Raw genomic sequence first — 16,431 nt, forward strand, 5'->3', positions numbered from 1 at the left:
TGGACTCTATCTCTGAGAGCTTTTCCAACATAAAAGTTTCCATGATTCTGTGGTGGAGTTTTTTGATCTGATGGCTGCCTATTCCAAGCCTGACCTGTGTAGCTTTGGATATGACATCCCAGTATCTTCACAGCCTTTGCATTGCTTCATTCAGAGCCACTCAGGCATGGAAAAGAAATCTCTCCTCCTTTTTTCCCCTTCATTTCCAGAACTGTGGTGTTGCAGATCAGCCAGATGTGCAATACATGAGCATATACAAATGTATATTTGTCCCAAATTAAAGCTGCAGAGTTCATTATGCTCCTGGTTTTAAAAACATCCTGGTTTTAATTTAGTTTATGTCCCAGAATATCAACACAACTGCTTTGAGTAATCCTGGTGAACTAAGAACACGAGGAAATAAAAGAAGAGTGGTCCCTGTCACACTCAATGCTGCTGCCTCCGGGTGACCACGGAGTAATTGGGGTTGTGAGGGACCTTTGGAGGGACCCATTCCTCTGGCCATCCACTCCTGGGTGCATTTGTAGAAATCCCATTGATTGAAAAACTCCCCCGCTGCTTTTCAAGTGGGCCAGTCACTTTGTAAGGGTGGCATGTCACCAGCAGTGGCAGCTAATCCTGGCTGCTGCAGCCCTGTTAATGCAGTGCTTAATCTGCTGGTGACAACCCGTGATTTATGTTCCCGGGAGATCCCAGCCTTGCTAATTGAAATGGATTGGAACTCGTGTTCTCCTTGATAGGCTGGGTTTGGAGAACTCAGGATGCTGGGAAAGACATGCAGAACTGGGTAGAATTTAAAAATTAACATTACAAAAGTGGTAATTCTTGTCTGCATTCAGGTGTTTCTCTTTAAATATCATTTTTTTGGAACAAATAATGGATTTGCCCCATCTGCTGACCTCTTCTTCCATGGAAATCAAAGCAAATATAATAATTTGTCCACCTGAATTAGACACAAAGTGACTAAATAAGTAAGACAGTCTATCAAGTTTGATTATTCCAAATGGAAATTGATTTTATTCAGTTAATTGGTGCTTTGCCTCTCTCGGTCTCTTACATGTAAGTGATTATTCTGATTTGTAATTGTTTAATCTAATTATTGCCGTCTCTTTGAAATGATCTTTACAGAGGGTATTTGTGTGGAATACATGAGGAATTTTCACAGTCAGATATAATTTTGTGGGCAGTTATATTGAATTATAGATCTTTATAAAATTACCTATTTGTCCCTTAAGTTCCCTTGGTGTTTCTGAAGGGGTTGGAAACAAAGCTTGCCTGGTTTTCATTTGTACAATAACCCCAACACTGAGTGTGCTGTAAATGGTCCCATTAAAAAATTATGGGCTTTATGGTGAAATTTAATGCTCATCACAGATTGTTTTCTAATTTATCACGTGGCTGAATTTTGGGGAATATTTCCCAAGTGCAGGGGTCTCTTCATGAGCTTCTTGCTGGGCTCCACTAAACACAAACATCTCCACAAACTCCATGACTTTTTTTTTTTCCCTCTGGATTTTAGGGTTTCCTGAGTCTCGAGGAAGAACTACAAGGATTCAAAAATAAGAAAGAGAAAACCTGATCTCTTTGGGTTTTTTTAAGCTCCTGAATGTTAAATCGATGTCAAAACATGAGACTCAATCACACTTCTGGAAATTGGATTTGGGGCTCAGTGTCTAACTCTGAGTAACAGATTATTATGGAATGCTTGGGGAATTCTGACAAGCTGGTTCCAGCTGCTGGCCCATGGAGGGTGGGGTGTCCCTGATGAGCTGAGGGCAGGAATCCGAGGTCCTGCTGCTCCACAGGTTTTGGGGCCCAGGGTGGGGATGGGGGGACCTGGCTGTGGTCAGAGGGGTCTGGGGGACTTGGCACTTCCTGGAGCTGTTGGTTCATTTCTCTTGGAAAGATGAGGGATGAAGGGTTTAACTCCAGCTGGACAGGGTTTGGAGCAAGCTGGGACAGTGGAAAGTGTCCCTGTCTGTGGCAGGGGTGGGATGGGATGGGATGGGCTTTAAGGTCCCTTCCAGCCCAAACCACCCTGGGATTCCATAATTCCATCTTGATGCAAGTTCTTAATTTCCCCCTTTTCCTTTGGAAAAGGGATGAGCGCTTCTTTTCCCAGTTATCTTGTAAATACACTGTAGTTCAAGGGAACAGTTTTCTTGGGAATGCTGCAGCATTGATTGCTTACCCTGATGACATAATGGGGCAATAAAGCCTTAACCACCACGGAGGTCATGGGAGAGCAATTCCAGTTAAACTGTAACCTGGGATGGGTCAGCAGCCACAGTCCCTGGCGTTTCTAAAGCCAGAGCTTCAGGAAAAAGCAAATAGCTGCAATCACCCCAACTGGAATTGGGAGCAGTTCCTGGTGCCTGGGATTCCAGCCAAGAGGGAGCTGCTGTGCCTGCTCACCTGCTCCAGGTAGGGAAACCCCCAGGCAGCTGGAAAAACAGGCCCTGGGACTTGAGATTCTTGCTGTGGAATCCCAGAATGGTTTGGGTTGGAAGGGACCTTAAAGCCCAACCCATTCCATCCCTGGGCAGGGACACCTCCCACCACCCCAGGATGCTCCAAGCCATGTCCAGCCTGGCCTTGGACACTTCCAGGGATCCAGGGGCAGCCCCAGCTGCTCTGGGGAATCTTTACAGGGAGCAGCAGTGTGCCGAGGTTTGTGGGTGGAAAGAGCAAAGAGAGGGGGTGGCTGTGTCTCCTCATTCCTTTCTGGTGTTTTTCTTGGTTTTCTAAATTAAACTACCAAATTTTGGGGGTCACCACTTGCTCTTGTTGTGGCCTATGGCTTGTACAGAGACAAGGCTTTTGTGTCTTTCACTTTTAATTCTGTTTTCTGAATTGGTGGTGCTTATCCTTGCAAATGTGACTTTTATAGCACTGAGAGTCTGGGGCAGGACCTGAGCTCCAGGATTCAAAAGCTTGGGGAAAAATACAAATCCCAACAGTCTCTCCACTCTCCTCTGTGTTACCTGGGGTGTTTCCCTGATCTTTTCCTGCTTTAGGAGGATGCAAGGGATGGGTATCAGTTTAACCTGCTCTGAAGCAGCTGGTGCATCTGTGGAAAAAGGAACAGGACTCCAGATCTGTAGCTGGGCCATGTGACACGACGGAGGTTTTGTTGGCCTATTTTCTCAAAGCCCAGGTTTTACTCTTGAGCTGTCAGGTCAGATGAGGATTCAGTTCTGTGGCCAAAATAGAAATTAGCCATGTGTGGTAATCCATTAATCCCTGGAAATAATGCCATTTATTGGCATTTTGGGGAGCTGGGCTGTCCTCGTGCCACCTCCTTGGGCTGCATGAGGAGCTGTCCAGAGGTGTCACAGGCTGCCCTGATCCCTGTGGAATTGTGTTTACATTCCAGGTGCTTTGACTCCTTGGGCAGGGAAGCTGTGGCTGCCCCTGGATCCCTGGAAGTGTCCAAGGCTGGGTTGGATGGGGCTTGGAGCAGCCTGGGGTGGTGGAAGGTGTCCCAGAGTAGAAATAAATTACAGAAAAAAATCAGTCCATGGAGTTAAACCTGAAGTGCCTGAACCATTCAGAAGAGAATCATGGAATCCCTGAGGCTGGAAAAAAACTTCCAATGTCATCCAGCCCAAGCTGTGCCTGATCCCCACCTTGTCCCAGAGCACTGAGTGCCACATCCTGGAATTCTTTGGACACCTCCAGGGACGGGGACTCCAAACCTCCCTGGGCCTGAGTTCCCTTTCCATGGGGAAATCCCTGCTGCTGTCCAAGCTGAGCCTCCCCTGGCAGAGTTTGGGGCCAGTCCTGTTGTCCCATTGCTATTTCCCTGGGAGCAGAGGCTGATCCGTGTGTATCCAGGGAATAAAGGCTGGAAGCAGTAGGATATGAGTTGATAAATTCTCTGTGTCCCTATGCAGTTCCAAAGACAATTCCTGTTTTATTTTCCAGGAGGGGCAGCAGTTGCCCTACAGCAGAGCTGTAGTAACAGTTTGTCTCTCCCTGGATCTTTTCTGCTTTTATCAACAAGAGACTTCTTTTGTAGCACGTGGTTGTCCTTCCTTGTCCAGCCCTGCTTTTCCCCCTGCCTGTTCTCCCAGGAGAATTGTTACTATTCCTTTCCTCCTCGTTTTACCAGGCTGTATCATGACATCTGCCTATGTGAGTAAGGAAAATGGGGGGAATGCTGCTGTGCCTGCAGCAGTGGGTTCAGAAAATGGTATCATTGCAGTTTGTGTGTGAAAGCCATAAATACAGAGTAAAATTCAGGGTGTTTTTGTGGGGTTGTGGCTTGGGCATCTCCCCATCCACCCCAATGGGAAGGGAAAGGATGAGGGCAAATGGCCTCAAGTTGTGCTGGGGAGTTTAGATTGGAAATCAGGGAAAAAATTTTCATGGAAAGGGTTTGCCCAGCCCTGGCACAGCTGCCTGGGGCAGTGCTGGAGTCCCCATCCCCAGAGGGGTTTAAAATCCACATGGATGTGGCACTTGGGGACATGGACAGTGCTGGGCAATGGTTGGGTTTGATCTCAAAGGTCTTTTCCAGCCTTAATTCCATGATTTTCTTCTTGGTCCTGCTGAGCCCAGTCCTTTGCATCCACCTCTGCTGCAGCTCCTGGATTTCATTGGAGTTTTCCTCCTCTCTTTAGGAGCTGGAAATGCAAAGAGCTTTGGCCAAGACCAAAACCTCAGGATATGCATAATCTTTATCACTGTGTTTATTTCTGATAAATTGTGGGACACCATGGCGTGTTCCAGCCACACTTCATCACATCCCAGAGAACGGATTTGGGGGGTCTGGCAGGGAATTGGCATCTGGAAAACCCTTCTGACAGGGATTTGGAGAGAAGCACTGATGTTCCTTTCACTTTCTGCTCTCCTGGAAACCTTCCAGCAACTTCAATTATTCTGTGGGGTTTTGTTTTTTTACAAGGAGCTGGATGTATTTTAAGGATGGGAAAGTCTACTCAATGCTGCCTTGGAAAATCAGCCACTGCTGAGGATTGATCTCCCAAAATTCCAGTGGATTTCGTTTGCTGAGGGTAGAAAGCATCCCAGCATTCAGCACCTCTTCCCTGTTAATTCCACTTTTATTCTGGCTTTATTCCACGTTTCCAAATCCTCCTTCCCTTCTGTTCCATTAACTTCTGCTGTGTGTCCCAAGCTTTATCATTATAAATATAATATAATTATAAATTGTTAATTTGGGACTTTTATGTAATCCTAAAAATGATGCAGGCACAGTTTGCAGTGAGGCTTTAAACACAATTAATTGTGAAACCCCAAGAATGGGATTGTGGAACCCCAAGAAAGGCATTAAATTATAAAACATTTAGTCTGCTTAAATTAGAAATAGCAGTAGAAGGAATTGAAGGAGTAAATTAGTAGGGAGTGGGACTGGGGGAAAAAAATTAGGAAAATAAAACTTGATGCTAATAATACAATGACTGAAAAAATAATAATAAAATGTATTACAGAGAAAAACCATTGAGCTTCCCAACTGTGTATCCCAGGAGTGTCAGCTGTGTGCTGGGTTTGGATTTACTCCTGGGTGTAGGACCAGGCTTTGGAGAGGCTGGGAATGACTGGGAGTATTTCCCCTCTGAGTAACAGCTGTGAGAGTGGCGGAAAGGCGGTGTGAAAGTTGTTGTCACGGGCGATTTTTCTATATTTGAGCTTATCCAGGGATTATTTCAGGTGGATTATCCCACTTTACATGGAAAGGCAGGATTTACTAACGGTTATTCTAATGACTGCCAAATTCCTGGGTTTTTTAGTGTGTTGTTCAGCAGGACTGTGTAACACCCTGTGGAAATTGTACTGTTAAATTCAGTGTATTACCCTGAAATGGGGAGCTCTGCTGAGCAGCATTTCCAGGGACAGAATTTTAGCAGTGGCTGCAGAGCCACCATCTGGATAAATCCTGCCATTTGTGGAAGGCACAAAGTAAAGGTTGTGTGAAAATATTTCTGAATCAAGCAGGACTGGCTAATGGCTGAGCTGGGAGCCTCTCCTAATTAATCTGTTCGTTAGGGATTGCAAAAATCCACAATAAATTAGTAACAACATTTGTCTCACCTCAATTTAGAGGGATTGGAGTATTTCTGGACCTGTTTATTTCTCTCCACCTATGAATTTCCCTGAATCAAGAGAAGGCACGTTCTCATCATGCTTTTCCTCCAGTTTTCTTCCCACTGGAAGTTATTTTCTGGTCTCACCAACCCTGAAATTTTGTGTTTAGAAAGCAGACTCAGCTGTGGCAAACATTCCCCCAAGGAATTCATCCATGGAGCACCTCATCTGTGGATAAACGAGTCAAGTGGGATAAGGAAACTCTCAAAAGTCTGTGTTAAAGGGACTTGAAACTTTCTTGTGTTTCTGGGCTGCTTGGTGGTAAAAAAATTTTCCTTTTTGTTATGAATTTTCCTCTTATCTCTGGGAATGAGGATCATTTCCTCAGTGTCCTCAGATGGCAATTTTTTATGGATGGAGCATTTTTGCCCTGATCTCTGCTGTTGTCTGTGATCCATGGCTGAGTGTTGCCATTCTGCTGTTGGATTTTAAACCTCCTTAATGAATTTTTGGAGTGCACAAGTTGGATTTTCTTTTCCTTTTTGCATCAAAACTGAAAGTTCAGCGCTAAGGCAATGGGATAAAACAGGGTTGAAATAAATTTAAATTTCAAGCAAACATTGCTTTTACATTTAGCTCCCTTCTGCTGAAAAAAAAAATAAAAAAATCCATGATACTGATTTGACCTGAAAATTTATCTTCTGCTTTGCTTTCTTGCAGGTCCAGGATGGAACATTCCTGCTCGCTCCTGCTGCTCTGTGTTAGTTTCATTTTTGCACAAGCTCTGCCACCCAACGGAACTGAGCTGCCCAAAACCACCACGAGCACCAGTAAGGCCGTGATCCCTGGGGGTGGGATGGGCTCCAGGGAGCTTTACCAGGATGTTTTTGCAGGACTTTGCCCCCACTGACACACTTCTGATGGGTTTGGTCTGCACACGAGCGGTGATGGGGTTTCGCTTTCTCTTTCCCACGGGAGGGGAAAACACGGCGGAGGAGCCGCGAGCTCCGCGCGGCCTCGAGGGTCTGAGGGGATGTGGGCACGGAAATCAGGCAGCAAATTTCCATTGGACAAGAGGATGAATAGATTTAAACACTTAGAGGAACCTCCACATGAGTTGTGTGTGGAGGAGGGTGTGAAGTGCAGGTGTCCTGGGGAAGGTCCTGCCAGGTGAAAAACAGGGGAGTGGTTGTTCCCAGAGCTGAGAGCCATCTCCTCCTGTCGCTCTATCAGGAACGGTGAGAAGAACAACACAGACTCTCTAGGGACTTGATCAGGAGAATTTCTATCAGTTTTTTGCTTCAGATCTTTTTTATAGACTGATACGTGAAAAGTACAGGAAAGAAACTCTTATTGGTTAGTGAACTAACACATCACCATCATTGGTCAGTGGGGTTCACCACCCCTCGACTTTCTCTTGCAAGAAAACAAGGAACAGACAAACAGCACCTGCAAGGCTGTTTTCTGTCTCTGAGGATTGTTTTAATTCCTCCCCATGATTTCCCAGGCCACTTTCTCTGGCAAGACTGAGAAATCTATGTGGCCTGCAATTTCCACAGGCACCTTGCTCCCTGCTTCAGAGTTAGCATCCATCTCCTCCTCTCTGGGCCACCACAGCACCTTATGTTCATCTTCTTTTCTCATTGCAGAATTTCTTCCTCCTCACACCCTCCCACAGCCACGTCCTAACGTGTGGCAGCCCTGGAGAGGGGCTCCTTCAAGGGAAATCAGGGGGTTTGAGGAAGGGCCCAAGGTTGGACAGGGCTTGGAGCACCCTGGGGTAGTGCAAGGGGTGGAGTGGGATCATCTTGGAGGCCCCATCCAGCCCAAACCAGGGAGATGAAGCTGCTGATGTCCCACTGAAGCACGGTGGGCACGTTCTGATGACCCTTCAGGTCACTGGTGTTGACACCCAGTGTTTCACAGAAGGCTCAATTGTTGCTTTATTTGTTTTTCATCTGCCTGTGAACTTTACACCTCTGGGGGAGGAGAGGAATCAAGTGCCAGGCTTGGCTCGTGGCCCCTTGGATTGTTTTGGTTCTTGCTTGTAGTAATTTAAATGGAAATAGGGGAGATTTAGATGGGATATTGGGAATAAAATGAGGCTGGGCATGCCCTGGCAGAGAGCAGCTGTGGCAAGTAGTTTTTGGCCCCTGCTTCTTGTCTGGCAGCTGGAGCTTTAAAAAAAAACAAGTTACTAATATTGGGCTGAATATGTCAGAATATAGGAATTGAGAAGGGGAAGTCACTTGTTGTTTTTATCACTTCCCAGAATTTTAATAATGTGAGCACAAAGGGAGTTTTGCCATCAGTGTTGTTCATCTTCAAAGCTTAATTCCAAATTGTGTTGAATTTAAGTTTGATAATATGGATAAGAGTAATCTGATCATCTCTATTTTAATTAAATCTTAATTTCAGCGATATGATTCAGAAATGATTGGTGTGACTAAACTGCTTTTACTAAATATCAAAGCCTTCCTGACTTTGCAGTGAGGAAGAGTTTTGTCTGACAGAGAAGGAGGTGCACCCTGAAAATACATTACTGCAGGAAGAGTGCCAAGATAATTGGATTATCTAATAAATTTGGTAGCCATTGAACTAATATGGCATTTTTTAAATACAAAAATAACGGTTTTTGATTGAAGCACAAAGAAAACTCCATTTCACAGACTATGGAAAGAACTAAAAGATCCTAAAAAAATTCAGCTTTTCTTTTGCATGCTAATCTGATGAGTGATCCCAGAAGATACTTTTGATTCTGAAAGGAATAGGTATAAATGATTCCATGGCATTATTTGAGCTGCCTTGGTTTTTTCAAAGATTTGCTGAATTACAATGGCAGCTTTATTCTTATTTAAAACGTGGTTACCTTGCCTGGATGGGTCGATTTTTAGCACTGCTGCTGTTTTACTTTCTAAAAGAGCACTCTGAAATTGCTGCCATGAAATTGCTACCTGGAAATTTCCACCTTGAAATTTCCCTTTCAGAGAATGAGACTATTCTGGGGTTTATTGCACTGCCATTTACTGGAAATTTACCCTGATATTTACTCCAGGTATTTAACTGCATTAAATAAATATAAACCATCCAACCACAGAAAAGTTTGGGTTGGAAGGGACCATCTGGTTCTGAATTCCAAGCTAATATTTATTAGGATTTGTATAAATTAATGTGTCTTTCCAGTAGAGGCACCTCAATGCTCTCAGATCCTTGTTACAGACTGGTGATGCTGTCCATGACAATCCCATAACTCCTGGTAATTCAAATATTTGTCAGTTCCCCAGGATTAATCATAGTCTGGATTGTTTTACTTCCTCTTGCATTTTTACTCATGGAATCATTGAAATGTGAAAGCAGCCTGGGAGTTGTAGCTGTAAACCTTTAAATACCTTTCCAAATGTTTACATTCCGCTGGTATTTACTCCATGAGGGTTCATGGTGCCTTTGAATCCTCACAATTCCTTTCCATGGCTGAAGTCTGAACCTTCAGAGGGAATCAGTTTATCAGAGGAGCTGCAGGTTAAAAGGCAGGAAATGGGGCAGCTTTGGGAGTCCTGTTTGGTGCTGGTTTCAGCTTCCAACAATTCAGTGGGGATGTGAAAATAAGATTATTTCCCTCTCTGCTGCACTCTGGAGAGACCCCAGCCAGAGCAGTGCCCAGCTCTGGGGTCCCCAGCGTGGGGAGGACCTGGAGCTGTTGGAATGAATCCAGAGGCACCAAAATGTCCAGTGGGATGGAGGAAAGGCTGGGAGAGCTGGGATTGTCCAGGATGGGGAAGAGAAGCTTTGGGGTGACCTCAGTGTGGCCTTGCAGACCCTAAAGGAGATCAAGGAGGGCTGGATGGGGACTGGGGACAAGGGATGGAGGGACGGGACACGGGGAATGGCTCCCAGTGCCAGAGGGCAGGGCTGGATGGGATTTTGGGCAGGGATTGTTCCTGGCAGGGTGGGGAAGGGCTGGGATGGAATTCCCAGAGCAGCTGGGGCTGCCCCTGGATCCCTGGCAGTGCCCAAGGCCAGGCTGGACATTGGGGCTGGAGCAGCTGGGACAGGGGAAGGTGTCCCTGCCATGGCTGGGGTGGGATGGGGGGGATTTGAGTTCCCTCACAGCCCAAACCAGTCTGTGAGTCTGTAATAGTCAGGGGGAACTTCCCTGCAAGACTCGTGGTGGCTCACGGAGAAAATGAGGTGGCATCAGAAAACTGACTTAGGAGGAAGGAATCTGGCTCATTTTATTTGGTATTTAAATGCCAGAGGGATGCTCTGGTGGCAGACACTCAATCCCAAGAATTAGATTGTAAAGCAGAGCTTCAGAAATGGCTGGTTTGGGGTTGGGGGTTGGACTGGGTGACATTTAAAGGTCCCTCCAGACCCAACTCAGATTCTGATGGCAGTGCTGGGTGGGCCGTGCTGCCTCTGTCCAAGTGGGATTCAGCTCTGAGATGTTAAACTCACATTTACTGCTACTTCCCTCCTGTCACCTGCTGGGTGCTGGTTTCCCTCCTCCAGCTGTCTTTTTTTTCCTTTGCCCTTCCTTTATTTCATATTTTTTCTCTGATTTGGGTTTGTACTTGACATGAACCAAACAAATCTCCTGGTTATCAGCTGCCCATCAGCTGCTTCCCTCCTGCAGCCATGGCAGGGTTGGGGTTTTCTCTTCCAAAAATAGCCTTGAGTGGGTTTAGTGTGGGTTTTGTCATATTTCCTGTTGGGCATTTGTTTGTGATATCTCTGGGTTTTGAAAAGTTCGGATCTGTGCAGGAAGAGTTGGTTCTTGTGGGATTTCTCCTGTGCTCAGATAAAGATTTTCTTTTGTGTCGCTCAGAATAATTATAGGTTTAGGGCAAACTTTGCCCTGCCAGCTTGCTTTTGTTGAGGAGGGGAAAAAGGGTTTTAATCACACATTTTTAATCACCCAATTTATCCAAAAATGTAAAGGAGCTGATCCAAGGATGGAGAAAATCAAAGTTGGGGAGGGAATGAGGAGGGAGCATCACCGATGTGCACACACTGCTGTTAATTCCCTGTTTCCTGGGGGTGGCTTTGTGTTTGGCACACGTGGAAAATGGGAGCATCCCAACCCTGGAGGAAATGGTGCTGCACTTCCAGGGAGAGCAGCACCAGGAATTGAGGCAGGGAGAGCCCTGAGTCAGCCTTGGTGGGTGCACAAAGGACCATCAGCATCCTCCTGGTGATAATCCCTCTCTTCTTCATTGGATCTCTAAAAAAACACCCTTGGGGTGATCTTTGGCTGGCTGTGAACAGAAATTCCAGTGGTTTTGGGCCACAACTCCTGGAGTGGTAACAGATATTTGTAATACCCTGCTTTGGAGGATTTGTCTCCCCTGTATCCATTTACTCCAGTGTTTGTCATCAATTTTTGAAGCAGTAGTGATTAAAAAGTTGTTTCAGGCCTGTGTTCCCCTTGAAATCCCCCTTGGTTTGGAGACAGCTGTCTTGGCCAGAGATGTTTCAGCCTCTGAGCCTGCAATGGCCTCAATTTTAACTTCCTCGTGCAATTTTTGGGCTACATTTATAAATTTACTGATATTAAAGAAAACAGAGGTAAACAATGAGACCACGCTGTGCCTTACAGGCTCTGCAGGGATGATTGGGAAGCAGCTGCAAGGATTTGGGAACAGATCTAAAGAAAAGGGGACTTTTTATGGATTTTGACCCAATTTCCTTGTGAAAATGGTAGGAGGAGAAGTGAGATCTTGGGGCAGAGAATTAAATCAGGCAAGGGTGCTCTGTCCTTGACTAAAGAAATGGGGGCAGTTTTGTTTGGAAGAAGGTTCAGCTTCTCATTTCCTGGCTTGGATGGAGCTTTCAGTGTTTGTCTGGGAATCAGTTCTCCAAAGACACCCCAAAAATGGTGCAGCATTTCTGTGAAAGGAAGAGAGGGTGATTTTTTTTGATTTTTTTTCCTTGTGTAATTGTCTGAGGGAAATTTTAATTCCCTTGTCATGCAAACTTGTTTTTTTCCCCCCTCTCATGTCACGGGTCTTGTCACAGAGCTAAAGAGAACCAGCACAAACCCCGAAATCCTGGAGCATTCTGAGATCCTGAGGGTTTCCAAACTCCATGGAAGTGGCTGCATTTTGTCTGTGAGGGACAAAAATAGGGATTTTTTGTGTTTGTTTCCTTGCCAGCCCTTGGCTTCCAGACAGAGTTGCAAAACACCCCACAGAAAGCGTTGGGTGGTTACTCATCCTCATCCAGACACTCCTTCCAAGAGTGATTTCCTGAAACCCTGCCAAGTCATGGCTTCTGGCTGCAGTTTTGTCATGCCTGTCACTTTTATCTTTATTCACCACTTAAATGTCATCCCTCAGGCGTTTTATTGCCTCCCCTCTCTTTGGATGATGTTGACTTGGGAGCCCTTTTTTCCCCCAAGTGTCCTGAGCTCACCTGTGCCTCCAAAGGAATTTTTTCCCATGCCCTGGTGGAGCTCCCAGAGAGTTTCCAGACTCAAATGGGTTTGTAGCCATCACTTCAGGGTATTTGACTGAGCCACATGAATCCTTCCTGAATTATTGCAGGTGTTACCTGCTATTAAATATTTTATTGAATCCCAGAATTGTTTGGGATGGAAGGGACCTTAAAAGTCATCTCTTTCCACCTCTGCCATGACAAGGACACCTTCCCCTGTCCCAGGATGCTCCAAACCCTGTCCAGCCTGGCCTTGGGCACTGCCAGGGATCCAGGGGCAGCCCCAGCTGCTCTGGGAATTCCATCCCAGCCCTCCCCACCCTCCCAGGGAGGAATTCCTTCCCAATATCCCATCCAACCCTTCTCAGCTCTCAAAGACCAGTGTGGTAAAAAAAACCCATTAGAAGGGTGTGAATGTAGTTTAAAAGGGGAAAAAATCCAAAATACCGGCAGCAACAGGAATTGCCTTAGTTTTGGAAGAGTGGTTGTGGGGTTGTGTGTTGCTTGCTGAAGGTTCAGACGGAGTTTGGCTTCCTTAAGTGAAACATCTTGGGTTTTTAATGATTGTAATCTGTTCTGCATTGAATTATTCAGTAGAACTAAAAGGTTACAGAAGCATAATGAAAGTGAAAGGTAAAGAGACACATCCATAAAACACTGTGAGCAGAAGGGTGAGACTCAGGGTTTGTACCAGATCTAACAAAGATGTTCTTTAATCTCCATTCTGAGGAAAATGTCATTATTCCTGCTTGCTCTCATTCACTGAAATTCTGTGTAAATATAAAATCTGTATGAAAGGTGGTGGTTTTGGGTGGTTGATGTGCATGAGGGCACTGCAGCAAAACTTGTGCTTCAAATTCAGCTTGGTACCTTGTAGCTGTTCAACCTTCTCTGATTCCAGGTAAATTTAAAAATATAGTTTATTTTCTCAGCAGCAGTGGTTTGGTTGTGCTTTTGACAAGGGAGAAAATAATTTAAAAATCATTTTAAAAATTAACTTTCAGTTTGGGCTTTGCCTGTGTCAGATAATTGTGATGTGAGTATAGGCAGGTAATTGGACAGAATTTTTGGTGCTTAAAGCACAGTTTTTGTGCCAGGTGAGACAATCCATGTTTAATATTCCACATTTCTTGTTCCATCCCCAGACTCTACTGAGGAGAACACCTTGCACAAGGAGCTGCTGACCTCCCTGCTGATCCTGGTGCTGGTGGTGATCATTTTCGTGGTGCTGGTGGGGTATTTTTTCAGGTGGGTGTTGTTTGTGGGCTCAGCCCCATCCTTTGTGCCCTCCCACGGAAGCAGAAGGGAGGCAGAGCCTGGTGCCGACGGGGCCGTGCCCGCCCTGCTCTCCTGCCAGCATGAGCAGAAAGAGCTTCTCTAGAATTACTTGGTTTGTAAAAAAAGGGCTGGGGGGAAACGCCAGGAAATTCCTCTTGCCAGAATTGCCAGGTTAACGTGGTGCCTCTGTTCCAGGTTCAGGAGACACAGGAAAGCTGTGGTCACCTCCGGCGACAAAAAGATGCCAAATGGGATCTTGGAAGAACAAGGTATGGGGAGATTTCCTTTCAAACTCTCATTTTTATTTGTGTGTTCTTTAATTCACAATTATTCAACCTTTGCTTTTGTTACTAATACAAGCGACAGGGTTGTTATTAAAGAGAAAATAGTTTGAAAAAATACAATCACAAATGGTTTGAGTTGGAAGGGACCTTAAACTCACCCAGTTCCAGCTCTCATGCCATGTGCAGGGACATCCTCAGCACTTGGTTGTCCCATCCAAGCTGGCCTTGGGCTAGAGATCCATATTTAGAAATCCATACTCAGTCCATAGAAAACCTGAACTTGCTGGTTTGAAGTAGGTTTCACTTTAAGTTGTGCTGCAGCAAATGTTTCTGTTTAAAACTTCCCTGGGCTCTTTGGAGATGTTTTACCAGGATGCCAGCTGAGATCCAGGTTTGTGACACTGTGATCCTTGTATTTAGAGAAGGAATTGCAGTATTTCTTCTTGAAATGGGGGGGAGAAAGTCCTCAACACTTTGTGAATACACTGGGTGGTTTCTGAACCTGAAACAGGGGGTTGAGATGGGGCAGTTTGAAGCCAGAAGCACTGAAATAAAACACTCTGAGGAGTTCAAAATGTTTCCCACTGGTTTGAGTTGTGCTGGATTTGTTTCTGCCCTGGGCTGGCTCCTCTGTGGGGCCCAGCTCAAACCTAAAAGGGCCAGGCAAATTGTTTTAACCACAGCCCAGAATAAAAATGATAAAGTTCAAGATCAAATAATCAATCTGTGGTTTGTGTCAGTCCCACTTGGCCATGAGCAAGTTGAAGAGGGTGGCATGGTAAAGTCAGAACCCTAAAAATACCCCTCAGCTTCCTGCTGGGTTATTCCTGTGCACAGGGGCAGCAGCTCCTCTCGGGGCACACTTTCTTTCTGTTGGCTGCCAAGTTAAAGATATTTTTTTTAATGTTATTATCATCATTTCCCCTCAAAATGAAATAATCTCACAGCATCTCTTTGGTGATAGGTGCTAAAAGCTGTCCCTGCCCTGTCAGCAGAAAGAACCTTCTTTTCTGAATAAAACTTGGTCCCTTTTTGATCCAGTGTAAATAGAGAAATCATTAATTTCACCAGTAGTGGTTCTTGATATCGTTTTGTTCTCAAAGCAACCACTTGGCCTATGCTTTGGTGTGGTTTAATTTCCTTTAAATCACCCTCATCACCTCAGAGTGTCACGGTAGAAGTTTGTTTTGGCATCTTTCAGCAGCAAGATTAATTTGTAGCTGGAAATCTCTGTCTCTGGCCATGCCTTTGACATGTCCTGCCCCTGTCCTGACAGAACAGCAACGGGTCATGCTGCTCAGCAGGTCTCCCTCGGGCCCCAAGAAGTATTTCCCTATCCCAGTGGAAAACCTGGAGGAGGAAATCCGGATACGCTCGGCAGACGAGGGGAAGCTCTTCAGGGAGGAGTTTAATGTAAGTTTTTACACATGGATGGCTGAAAATGGGGAGGAAACCAAAATATCTGCAGGGGTTAATGATTCTTGTGTTTGGTGTGTGATTGGTGCTGTTCCTGTGGGTTCTGTCATGTGTGGGCACCCTTCATCTGCATAAAACCTGGAATTTTTACTGGTTTATGATGCTAAATTGATATTATATGAACTGTTTGTCTCTTGCTAGCATTTGAAGGAGGTCTTTAGTGTTTGCCTGAATCTGGAGGAGAGGGACATTGAATATAAACCTCTTCAGCATTGATTTTCATGATGGTGGTAGACGGGTTTTGGGGGATGTGGGTGCTTCACCTCTGTGGGAAGTACTCAGAGGAGAGGACACAGTGTGGCTTTAATGGTGGGGTTTGGCTTCTTTTTTCCTGGTAATTTGATTTTTTTGCTCTTGGTTACCATCCCTGCAGTCCCCTCTGTGCAGCTGCCGTGCCCCAGCAGAGTTTCTGTGAGGAACCTCAGCTTTCAGGCTGTTCCTGTGGCCTTGGGCAGGATTTTGAGCTCGAGTGTGCTTGTAGGGATGAGCTGTTCTGGAGCCTGTCCTCAGCTCCTGCAGGATTCCTTTGGGGAAACAGCACCAGGAGCCTGCGTTTGGGGCCTTTTCCAGACTTTTTATGACTTCTTTTCACTTCCCTCCACAGCAGAAGCCAAGCAGGAGCTTAAATGTCAGGCGTGGATTTGTGAGAGCCAATGCACGTGTTGATTAGGCCGGCTGTTGAGTTACCTTCTTAATTGGGATCGTATTTAGAGCTGCAGTTCGGTTGATAAATTTAAACCACATAATTTTGCCATATCAGACAGGAAGCCTTGTGGAAATCCCTATCAAAGCTGACAAAATGAAAGTGAGAACCAGCTCGATGAGGTGTGTGCTGGTGAATTCTGATTCTCCTGATGAGCTTGCTCTGAGGTTCAGAATGAAACAAACCATCTGTTTTCATTTTTAAACTCCT

General features: G+C 45.4%; 1 protein-coding gene across 3 annotated transcripts in view; it reads left to right on the forward strand.

The window, feature by feature from the left end:
• Positions 1 to 16,431, forward strand: part of PTPRE (protein tyrosine phosphatase receptor type E) — a 77,735-nt gene that overhangs the window by 41,939 nt on the left and 19,365 nt on the right. For 2 of the 3 annotated variants that reach the window (XM_033515684.1, XM_015633717.2), the window contains exons 2-5: positions 6,769 to 6,878; positions 13,626 to 13,728; positions 13,954 to 14,027; positions 15,319 to 15,455. In XM_033515684.1, the coding sequence (XP_033371575.1) occupies positions 6,776 to 6,878; positions 13,626 to 13,728; positions 13,954 to 14,027; positions 15,319 to 15,455 (417 nt within the window). In that variant the 5' untranslated portion in view covers positions 6,769 to 6,775. Of the gene's footprint in view, positions 1 to 6,768; positions 6,879 to 13,625; positions 13,729 to 13,795; positions 13,871 to 13,953; positions 14,028 to 15,318; positions 15,456 to 16,431 lie in introns of those variants that run through there. The other variant, XM_015633718.3, reaches the window with a different exon arrangement.

This window comes from Parus major, chromosome 6 (genome assembly GCF_001522545.3).
Source record: "Parus major isolate Abel chromosome 6, Parus_major1.1, whole genome shotgun sequence".
NCBI lineage: Eukaryota > Metazoa > Chordata > Aves > Passeriformes > Paridae > Parus > Parus major.